Genomic DNA, 12,306 nt, shown 5'->3' on the forward strand with positions numbered 1-12,306 from the left:
AGCTCTGGTGTAGATGGCTGGCGCCTTAGCCGCTTGAGCTTTGGGAGCAGAGCCAAAATGATAGAACTTTTAAGAGACAAGTCTGTCACTATGTTGTCTAGGCTGGTCTTGAACTCCTGAACTCAAGCAATCCTCTCATTTCAGCCTCCCAAAGTGATGAGATTATAGGCATGAACCTCTATGCCCAGCCAAGACATGATTTAATCTTTGAAACTGTTTTCTGAAAATTATAAAATATAGGTAAATATATAGCCTATATTTGACATAATATGCAAAATTTTACTGGCTTTCTCCATATTTATTAAAATAACCCCTAAACTTTTCTTACTTATCCATATCTCATAGATTGCTTCCTCATTATTTAAAAAGAACACTGTTCTGTGGAAATGCTTCTCAACAGAAATGTTGTGAAAATTAAATCAAACAGGCAGCAGAAAGGAGAGTATATATCTTTTTAAGACTTCTACCCTACTCATTAGATCTGCTACTTAATTTCTATTAGTCATGTCCTAATTCCCTTCCTTTTTTAAAAAGGCTCTAAACATATGGATTATTGCTTTCTTTATAATTGGGTTAAGTGAAAAATGGAAAATTCTATTAGCTGGATGGCTATGGACTTGCCATTGCTCATTGAACAGAGAGAAAGTGGATAGGAAAAGTTCTTTAGACTTTCTTCCAAAGGAAACTCATTTTATGTGTTAGAATACCCACACTCACTGCTCCTGATGACTAAAATAAAAAATAATAAGGAGAGGGAATAACAGGAATAATTATAGTAGTCTACCTCCAATGCTGTGATTGGGTATTATTAGTCCAGATGCCTTGTGAAAAGACACACAGACACTACTTCAAATCTGAGCTTGTAGGGGGCAAAGTTTAGATGAGAGGCACACTCACCCTCGGTCCCAGAGCTCCAGAGTCCCCTTTGTCTCCACGATCACCCTTTTCCCAGTGAAAAAAAGAAAACCTTAATTATTGGTGGTGCCAACAGTCTAGAAATCTCTCAAGTCTAACGATGTATTTGTACCTTTTACAAAGTTCACTTTTAATGTGAACTTCTGAAGAGGAAAACAATAGTAACCACTACCAAATGGCAAATGCTTATTTAAGATGAAGCTGGAAGGAAATTAAAATTCCTTTTTCACATAATAGAGTATCTCGGAACAAAAATACATAGTAACTCTCACTAGGTGGGATCTGCAAAAGCGAAGTAAATGGTTTCTATGGCACCCACAGAAAGCTTTTACCTTTCAATCAAATCATGTTCTTCCTTTTATTTGAAGAGATTTGGGGCAAAGGGACAGAGAGCCAAGCAATTGTGCTGTCTGTCCTCTGAAGAGAAGTATAGATAATTGGGACAGGGAAGGAAAGCAGAGCTCATTCTAAGCATAATTAGAAGAGAAGGGTCACAGGTCAGGCCTCCCTCAGATGATAGAGATCTAAGGAAAAGTTGGTTGCCAGTGGAGGCATTTTAACACGCAGACAGTGCTGAAGTGGACAGCAGCCAGGTGGACCAGGTTGGCAGGGCTGAAGGTCATAGCCAGGGCAAACCCAGCTCTCTCTTTCTCTTTTTCCAGCCCCCCCAGTGCAATATGAAAATATCTGAAGTTTTAATTATGGTGTAATTACGGCATCAGTAGAGACAACAGGAATAGTCTAAGCCCTCAAAATTCTCAGAAGTGTAAACTGAAACTTTGGAGAAGAAATTTGAACCCGTGTAGATTTAAAGGTTCTTTATGAACAGCCTTAAATATATAGAGGCTTGTTCCTATATAAACTTCAAAGCATTTTTATATGTCTTTCTATATACTCAGATAAGCTGGGTAAGGACCAATGAGGATAAACAGGAAAAAGGATTATAATTTTTCCTATCCACACAATGCTAAGTGCATTGACTATAATAATTAAATTTGCTATGAATAGAACATTAATAATTTCTGCTCTCTGTTTTCTTAATTTTGCACCCATTTTTCCATGTTATTAGTTGATGGCATTTTAAATAACATGATTCTGCTGATAGTATATGCAGTATTACAGACAATAAAAAGAACATGATAATGGGAAGAATTTCAATTGGTGGCAAAACTTTAATGCCCTTTTGGGAGTCTACTAAACTAAAAGCAAAGTATAATTTGAACATTTACCACAAAGATAGTTAGGGGGTGAAAAATAAGATTATATAATACATAATTTAAATTAAGTAAAGTTCTTAATTTTTTTCCAATGAAGCTATTATAAAACAGGAAATGCAACTCCTTTTAAAAGAGTAGTTTGAGGCACCAGTATATACAAAAACAAAACAAACACACAAAATGAAACACACCAATTGTTTTGAGATATCATCATAGGGATGAAATTATTACAACCCAAGGGTGGTTTTAATCTAAAATATAATTTTCTGTGGAAAAAGGCCTCATATTACATTAAAATGGTTACTAACCTTTGACCCCTTTGGGCCTCTAGCTCCTGATTCACCTGGCTTCCCCTATTGTAGGAGAATATGAAGATGAAAAAGAGAAAATGGCAGAGGAGATAAGAAGAGAAAAGAGAAATTAGCAGTAAATCAGAATAATGAAGAAAATGGAAACACTTTATTTTAACTGTTTTTAACAGCCTCAGTATACGGCTCTATCTAATGTTGGTTATTATAACACTAAACTTAAGTACCATCACCATAACGGTAGACTATTCTCTGGTCTCCCCAACCTCCATTCCATTATTATTGAAGACTTCCCTCCCATCAGTGGGTAGGAAGAGTTCTGGGAATAATTCTCATTAGGCTCAGCAGTGTTTGCATAAATTTCCTTTTCATCAGAGAGTATGTTGTTTCCTCTGTCTTTAGGATGGGTTATTAAAATAAAGTGTGACCACATTAGTTTGCCAGAAGTTTAGATGAACAAAGGTTGAACAGTCAAATAAATCCTTAGTGCTAATATTTTTAAGGTGTTACAGTCCATTAAGTTACCATAGAAACAAACACAGCACTTATCGACAGAGATTTTCTCAGCAAGTTTAAACACTCACTGATAATGTGCTAACATAATAGCACTTTTCTCTTTACATCTGGATGTGTTATTAAATTTGCTCACTGAACAGAGTAAGGTAAACAGGGTAAGTTGAATTGGAAAATCACTTTTGAAAAAGAACCAATCGGTGTGAGTTTCAATGAACTGTTTTTTATTTGGGCTGTTTTAATACCTGTTGAGAAATTTTATGCACACATTTCCAAGTCAAAGAATGCTGTTTTCCAGTGTAAGAATAACTGACCTTTGGTCCAGGAACTCCAGGCTCCCCTCGCTCACCTCTTCCAGGAGGCCCTGCCTCCCCACGTTCACCCTGTCATAAATTGCAAATCAAGTAAATAGCAGGTGCCCCAGGCTGGTATTTGGCGATTAATAAATAAGTTGAATGAAATCAAAGAAAGCAAGGACTTATTTTTTATTTACCAAGTACTCAGAACTGTATTAATCTCTTAACATGAATTTATCTCATTTAATAATCAAAACAATTCCGGATGGTTAATTTTAGGTGTCAACTTGAGAACGTGAAGGGTCACATGGAAAGCTGGTAAAGCATTATTTCTGGGTATGTCTATGAAGGTGTTTCCAGAGGAGAGTGGTGTGTGAGTCAGTGGACTGAGTGGGAAGATCAACCTTCAATGTGGGCAGGTACCATCAAATTGGCTGGGGACCCAGATGGAAAAGGCAGAGGGGAGGCAAATTCTGTCTCTCTCTTCTGGAGCTGAGGCATCCTTCGTCTCTTGCCCTTGGACATCAGAACTCCAGGTTCTCTGGCCTTTGGACTAGTAGGCTCCTCCCACCCACCCACCCCCAGAAGGGTCTTGTGGCTTTAGCCTCAGACTGAGAGTTTCCCTATTGGTTTTCTTGGATCTGAAGCTCTGGAACTTGTACTGAGTCTTAGTACTGGCATCCCAGAGTTTCCAGCTTGCTGACAACATACAGTGGGACTTCTTAGCCTCCATAATCTGTGGGCTCATTCTGCTCATAAATCCTCTCTCAGTTCTCTCTGTATATATACATTTTTTTTTATTGATTCTGTCTCTCTGGAGAATCCTAAAAAACCACAATTATTCAATGTGCTTAATAATAGTATTATACTCCCCAATTTACAGGTAAGGAAATGATTTAGTAAATGCCTGACAAATAGCTATATTGATAAATAGAAAGACCGTTAGAGGGAATTGATAAAGATAATGATTGTATCTTAAGATAGGAAGGGACACCCATTTTCATTCTACAGCCACTTTGTAAGTAATCTCTTACAAGAGAAATGACAAAGTGACTTTGTAGTCCAGCATCCTGATTTTTAATCCTGGCTCTGTTATTTACCAGTTCTGCGTTCTGAGGCAAATTCATTAAGTTCTGTAAACCTCAGTTTCTTCCATAAAAATGGAGAAAATTATAGTACTGATCTCATATTTTACAAACATAAAAGAATTCGCAATGGTGAACATACTTTTTAATATACAGGGTGTCTCAAACATTGCTCCTAAAGTCATCATACATAGGGAAGATGGGAAATTATAGCTAAAAGTACCTTTATTTACCAAATATTCATTACAAATTATTACAAATTTATAAAATATTCTTTATGTGTGGGCCACCTCTTTGTAAAATTTCTACATTTTCCCATTTGCCTTATGTTTGGTGACTATCAGGGTGACTTTGGAACATCTTATATTCATGCCTCTATGAAATATAAACGTGGCTTTTACCCTCAAGGAGCTAGTGATCTAGTTAGACAAGAGGCACATGAACAAAATAGTTAAGAATTAAGGACTAAGGCAACATGTGACAGAAGAGGGATCATTACTGGGTTCTGAATGTTGTGGATAGGATCCCTGGCAGTGAGACTTGAGTTAATATCCTGAAGGATGAGCAGCTTTTATAATTATTGCTGTCAATGACTACACCATGGGTAAGTACTGACTGCATGAAACATTTCCATACATTCTCCTGTTTAATCCTCAGGACAAATGAGAAAGGCATTGTTCCAATTTTAGTATATGTGCTGCCGAAGCAAGCACAAGAAAGGCATTGTTATCTATATTCCACAGAGGAAGAAGCCAAAACTCAGAGACATTAGGTAGCTTGCTCCAAGTCACAAAGCTTTTAAAGTGAGAGAGCTGTAATTTAAAACTGTGACCAATCTTCAATTTTTGCATAAATGTTTCTGTATATAATGTTTTTTCATCTCTCTGATTGTTTTCTTAGGATATATATTTCTTAGGATATACTGTTTTCTTAGTTGGAGAATTGCTGAGTCAAAAAGTATGAACAAGCTTAGTGCCCATAGTTCAGTGCCTAGGGCACCAGCCACATACACCGGGGCTGGCAAGTTTGAACCCGGCCCGGGCCTGCTAAAAACAACAATACAACAACTACAACAACAACAACAATAACAACAACAACAACAAAATATAGCTGGGCATTGTTGCAGGTGCCTATAGCCCCAGCTACTTGGGAGGCTAAGGCAAGAGAATTGCTTAAGCCCAAGAGTTTGAGGTTGCTGTCACCTGTGATGCCATGGCACTCTACCGAGCGCAACATAGTGAGACTTTGTCTCAACAAAAAAGAAAGTTTGAAAACTTTATATTTTATTTCTTTTTGTAGAGACAGAGTCTCCCTGTGTCCGCTGGCTTCAAGAGATCCTCCTCTCTTGGTCTCCTGAAGTGCTGAGATTACAGGCAGGAGCCACCAGGCCCAGTCAAAACATCTGAACACTTTAAGCTTTCCAAATTGCCTTCTAGGAAGATGCCATCATTTTGTACTCCCTAAACGTAGGGAAGGGAATGGCTTCCTGCATAAGAAGTAGAATTTTAATAATCGAAGAGAGTTAAAATTCAGACAGTTGATGGCATATTTATGAATGAGAGAAGTGCCCTCCTCACTGAAGGAACCGATTAATCATGGAAAGGATAAAAAAAAAAAAAAAAAAAGGATTGGATCCTTGTTGGGTAATGCAGGACTTTACATTCAAGGATCTTTATCTGTATCTTGCTCATTTTGGAAGCCTTTCTGGTTTTGTAGAGGAAGTGGGTAGATTGTGGCAAGGGCTAAGAAAGTCTCAGTACGTTTCTCAGCATTAACTGAGGAGGATGTGAAAATGGACAGGTTGGGAGAAAGGCCAGGGACTTCACTGGATATGTGACATGGAAAAGATGGTCCAGAAATCAAAGGACTCTTTTTTTTTTCTTTTGTTAAAAAAAAACCCTCTTCTCCCCTGCCAGTGACTAAAGGGCTTCTGTTGGTACATGGAATTTTTATTTTTTGAAAAAATGCACATTATTGGTGTTTCTTCTAAGATTTTACCTTAAGAATTATAGAAGAATCCTAAAACAGTTGCTATAAGATTATTTTAGAAAAAACTAAAAACATTAAAAAAAATTTAGCTATAGTTCATGACAGGAGTCTATATATCTTTACATAGAATCATTTTTGATCACAATGCCCCTAATTAGTTCTCTATTACTCTGTGAAATTATATTATTTGTTTACTTCCATCCCTTTGTGTACCTCTCCTCCAACCATAAAAGACTATACGCTTCTGCAGGGCAGAGGCTGTTTTTGTTGCATCTCCTGGTGAGTATTTTATGAGGAGGACCCCTCAGGCAATTGAAGCAGCTTCAAAAATACACTACTGGGACCTGATCAAACTAAAAAGCTTCTGCACAGCCAAGAACACAGTAAGTAAAGTAAGCAAACAGCCCTCAGAATGGGAGAAGATATTTGCAGGTTATGTCTCCGACAAAGGTTTAATAACCAGAATCCACAGAGAACTCAAACATATAAGCAAGAAAAGAACAAGTTATCCCATCGCAGGCTGGGCAAGGGACTTGAAGAGAAACTTCTCTGAAGAAGACAGGCGCACGGCCTACAGACATATGAAAAAATGCTCATCATCCTTAATCATCAGAGAAATGAAAATCAAAACTACTTTGAGATATCACCTAACTCCAGTAAGATTAGCCCATATCACAAAATCCCAAGACCAGAGATGTGGCGTGGATGTGGAGAAAAGGGAACACTTCTACACTGCTGGTGGGAATGCAAGTTAATAAATTCCTTTTGGAAAGATGTTTGGAGAACACTTACAGATCTAAAAATAGATCTGCCATTCAATCCTATAATTCCTCTACTAGGTATATACCCAGAAGACCAAAAATCACATTATAACAAAGATATTTGTACCAGAATGTTTATTGCAGCCCTATTCATAATTGCTAAGTCATGGAAGAAGCCCAAGTGCCCATCGATCCACGAATGGATTAATTGTGGTATATGTACACCATGGAATATTATGCAGCCTTAAAGAAAGATGGAGACTTTACCTCTTTCATGTCAACATGGATGGAGCTGGAACATATTCTTCTTAGTAAAGTATCTCAAGAATGGAAGAAAAAGTATCCAATGTACTCAGCCCTACTATGAAACTAATTTATGGCCTTCATATGAAAGCTATAACCCAGTTATAACCTAAGAATATGGGAAAGGGGGAGAGGGAGGTGAGAGAGGGGAGAGGATGGGCAGTGGGAGGGTGATTGGTGGGATTACATCTGTGGTGGGTCTTACAAGGGTATATGTGAAACTTAGTAAATGTAGAATATAATGAATCCCCAACAATAAAAGAAAACAAAAAAACTAGGAGGTAGAACTGAATATCACATGTGAATGGGATGGTGAAAAGATTCTTCTCTGCAAGGGGAAAAAAAAGGAAACTGCGTGGTTAAAAGGTTTGACAGCTAAGGTAGAGCAGGAAGCTAAAGCTCTTAAAGTTGAGGCAAAGGGCTGGGCACAATGGCTCATGCCTGTAATCCTAACACTCTGAGAGGCTGAAGCTGGTGGATTGCTTGAGCTCAGGAGTTCAAGACCAGCCTGAGCAAAAGCAAGACCCCATCTCTACTAAAAATAGAAAAAACAGAGGCAAGAGGATTGCTTGAGCCCAAGAGTTGGAGGTTGCTGTGAGCTATGACATGTTGGCACTCTACCCAAGGCGACAGCTTGAGACTATCTCCAAAGAAAATAAAAATAAATAAAGTTGAGGCAAAAGGGAAAAAAAAATAAATGTCTTAACGCAATAACTAAGAAAATGCCAGGAAGGCTATGTTAACCAGTGTGATGAAAATGTGTCAAACGGTCTATAAAACCAGTGTATGGTGCCCCATGATCACATTAATGTACGCAGCTATGATTTAATAAAAAAAAATAAAATAAAATATAGAAAAAGAACTGGCAAAGAAACTTTGTTGAATTACTGAATAAACAATTTTGTAGACGTATTCTAAAATGTCCTGACTGACCATAACTCCATTTCTTTACACTCATGTAGGCGCCTCCCAGGCATGGAAGTAGGCACTAAAGATACAGCAGCACATAAAACAGATTTTTAGGTATCATTACATATTTTTCTTTTCTTTTTTTTTTTTAAAGACAAGAGTCTCATTTTGTCACACTCAGTAAGTGCTGTGGTATCACAGCTCACAGCAACCTCAGACTCTTGGGCTCAAGTGATCCTCTTGCCTCAGCCTCCCAAGTAGCTGGGACTAAAGGCAATCACCATTACGCCCAGCTATTTTTAGAGACAGGGTCTCTCTCTGGCTCAGGCTGGTCTCAAACTCCTGAGCTCACAAAATTCACCCATCTTGGCTTCCCAGAATGCTAGGATTATTGGCGTGAGCCACCAAGCCCAGCCTACATTACATGTCTTTCTTAATTATGGTCCCTCTTCACTGGTTTGGGAGAAAAAAAAAAAACAGTCTTAGTTTGTATTTTAAATCTGAAATTTAGTGGTGCAAATCCAGACTGTTTATATACCTGGAAAATAGGAGTTTTGTTCAGCTAAAAGAGATTTTTAAATAATCATGACTTTCCCATTATGATACTGAACTCTCATTAAGACAGGCAATTCAGATGCCAGTTAACTTCAAATACTGTTAATAAAATGCACTTCCTACCTATATCCCTTCTGTGGAAGCACAAAAGAGGTACAGCACATTCTTTACTGTGCTGTCAGAGGTTCAGAGCAGTACCTGTTATAAAAGTACTTGTAGAACAATGTACTTGTAACAATCTACTTGGTCTGTAGAACAACGCTAGGTTCTTCATAACAGGAACTAATGTTGACTCTACATTTCGATCTTTTTTGGAAACTGCAGAATAGTTTACAATCAGTTAACTAAAGAAAAGAAATTTTGAGATGGAGTCCATTCTCTGCTGCCTGTCTGTCTTCTATCTTCCCTTACACAAGAGCAGAAACTCTATAGCAAACAAAATGCCACAAACATTTACGACTCTGGTCCACGCCTGCTTTCCTTCTACACTGACCAGCTCTCCCTTTCTTTATTACTGTCTTCACCCTCAAGGCTGCCTTCTTTTCTCACCTGGCTCTGAGGCTGCAAACCTGAATAAATACAACAGTTCTTATATCAATAGGGAATGCTCATCATTCCCTTGCTTTCTCTCTCTTTTTATTCCAGAAGGCATTTCTGTGTGAATCTGCTCAAACTAAAACAGGCATTCCTCATATTTTGTTAATAAGTCTGACAGCTCATTACGTGAGGAAGAAATTTCTTAAGAAAACAACAATTTTGCATAATTCCTCTGAGTTTCAGTCCCCCGTAGGCCATACATAGTTTCCATTTACTAGGATTAGAGTTTTTTTCACTTGACCAGAGGAAATGAGTATTCTTCTGTCAGAACACACCATGAACATATTTCTTTAACACTTGGAAATCATCCCTGGTTTATTTCTGGTAAACGCAGTACACATTAAGGCAAAGACTGCTATGGTTTAAAAATAAAAGAATGTAGTTGGATAGGATGTTGCCCCTTCTTTGATTCATGAGCCTGTCATGAGTAAAGTTCCATCATCAGAGTTGTACCTTTTTATGTCTTACTGGGTAGATAAAAAGTGAAGTATGGGCCTGACTATATTCACAGCAACATACAATTTTACATGGCAGCATAAAATTTTTTCTTGTAGCGTTCTCTCTAAGGTTGCCAAGCAGAAGATCATGGTTTTCATTATTGAATATTTCTGCAGACTTTATTCAGGGTAGATCCTTTCAGAGCATGGCACTCAGGAATCTATATGACATCAGTACTTGCCTTTGAAGTATGGGAATAGTAATAACATTTGATTTACAAGTATATCCTAGAATTGCTGGTGAGGAGCAGGAATTAATGAGTTCTAGCTCTCCTCCTCAGAATTCCTCTACTGTTTCATATGGCCAGGAGGTTATAGCATCGTATCAGTTTAGGACCAGTTTAGGAGACAACTGGAACAACAAATATATCGACCATCCTGTTGCCTTGCATAAGGCTTTCTGGAGTTAATTTTCTAGAAACTTAACTTTCTATTTAATATGGTGTTTCCATTTGAAGTGTCAGTAATGGGTAGATTAAGCAGCTTTTGTTCTCTATTAGGCAAAACTATCTGATCATCTTAATAACTGAGTTACCTTGCGTTTCTTTCAATGGACTAAAAATATATGACAAAAATTTCAGAAAAAAAGGAAGGAAGCGATTCTGCTTACCTTTGTTCCCGGCAACCCTGGCAGGCCTGGTTCTCCCTGAGGACCAATGAAACCTGGTTCTCCCTTTAAAAAGATAGGCATATGAGATCATTATTCATTTGACAGTAAATAAATAAAGCTAAACTCATTTCCTGCTCCTAGGATTTTGCTTCCTTTATTGTATATAGCTTTCTGGCTGAGATCTAGCTTCTGACTATAAAATTGACCAGAATAGGTCTGCATCAGTGAAAACACTTTGAACAAAACTTTGAAGAAGTATTAGATAGTGAAAGTGACAAAGTTAGATAAATGTCTTTACAAGCTCCTTTCTTACCTGTCATTCAGTGTTTCTTACCTCTTACCACCTTAAGATCCATTGTGTTTGGGTAGATGTGATAGGCAGCCCTTAAGATGGGCCTCAATGACCCCACCTCCTGGTGGTTAAGCCCCTGTGTAATCCCTTCTCCTTGAGTGTGGACTGGATTTACTGGCTCACATCTAATGAACAGAACATGGCAGAAGTAATGGGACAGCACTTCTGGGTCTATGTTATTATGAAGACTATGGCTTCCATGTAGGGGGCTCTTTCTTGTTCCTTCTGAATTGAATATCTTGCTTTGGGACAGGCCAGCTGCCATGTTGTGTGCAGTCCTATGGAGAAACCCACATTGTGAGGACTGAGGTCTGCCAACAACCACACGTGTGAGCTTGGGAGCAGATGACCCACCCTTGCAGAGTCTGCCACAGCCCCAGTTGACAGCCTCTGCAAACTCATGGGAGAATGAGCCAGATGCCCATCTCTGTGCTGTGTCTGGATCCCTGTCTCTGAGAAACTGTAGGATGATTAATGTTTGTTTTAAGCCACCAAATTTTGGGGTAACATAGTAGTCAAAAATAGACAACTGATAACATGGATGTGGGCAGGGAAGAGATTCAGGAAAATTAAGCATGAAAAGAAAAATCTCTCTCCTTGCCATACCTCTAAAAGCTTATCTCCACTGCCTGGAGGAGACCTAGCTGGTATAATAAAAACTATATTTGGTCTTAGTCCCCAATTCCTGGCACTAACCTCCTAAAAGCCTGGGAATTTTCTGGGTGATAGGACTAAGAAACATTTTTTTGTTGTTCATAACCAACCTCTTCCAGCCATCTCTGAATTTATGTGAATGAAGTGACTCTTAGCAGGACCCTAGATAGCTTCAGGATGGAAACTGGTTGGCAGAGGAGCCAACTGTTGACACGAGGGTTGGTGCTTTCTGCCTCATCTTCCAACCTCTGGGGAGGGGAGAGTGGCTGGAGATGGAGTTCATTCTCCAATGGCAAATGACTTAATCATGCCTATGTAATGGAACCTCCATAATCTCCCTAAATGATAGGGATAAGAGAGCTCTGAGTTGGTGAGCACATCCATATGCCAAAAAGGTAAAATGTACCAACTCCATAGGGACAGAGGCTCTTGTGCTTGGGACTCTTCCAGACTTCACACTGTGTACTTTTTTAGCTGATCGTTCATTTTCACCCCTTTACCATCAACTGCAATACTAATTACAGCATTTTTCTGAGTTTTGTGAGTCATTCTTGCAAATTGTCAAGCTTGGTTTGTGAGTACCCTTGAATTGGCAGCCGAGTGGGTAACCTGAATTAACGTGACTGGTGCCTGAACTGAGATCAGCCTTGTGAGTCTGAGTCCTTAAATCTGTTGAGTCTGATACCAACCAGGGTAGTTAGTGTCAGAATAGGATGGTGTCAGAGAATCAAAGAGTTAGAGAATT

General features: G+C 38.6%; 1 protein-coding gene across 1 annotated transcript in view; it reads right to left on the reverse strand.

The window, feature by feature from the left end:
- COL25A1 (collagen type XXV alpha 1 chain) overlaps positions 1-12,306 on the reverse strand; it is a 535,414-nt gene that overhangs the window by 57,766 nt on the left and 465,342 nt on the right. Inside the window, exons 19-22 of the mRNA XM_053564529.1 lie at positions 10,556-10,618; positions 3,268-3,336; positions 2,441-2,485; positions 898-942 (exon numbers count right to left, since the gene is read on the reverse strand). Of these exons, the coding sequence (XP_053420504.1) occupies positions 898-942; positions 2,441-2,485; positions 3,268-3,336; positions 10,556-10,618 (222 nt within the window). The remainder of the gene's footprint in view (positions 1-897; positions 943-2,440; positions 2,486-3,267; positions 3,337-10,555; positions 10,619-12,306) is intronic.

Source organism: Nycticebus coucang, chromosome 1, assembly GCF_027406575.1.
Source record: "Nycticebus coucang isolate mNycCou1 chromosome 1, mNycCou1.pri, whole genome shotgun sequence".
Lineage (NCBI taxonomy): Eukaryota > Metazoa > Chordata > Mammalia > Primates > Lorisidae > Nycticebus > Nycticebus coucang.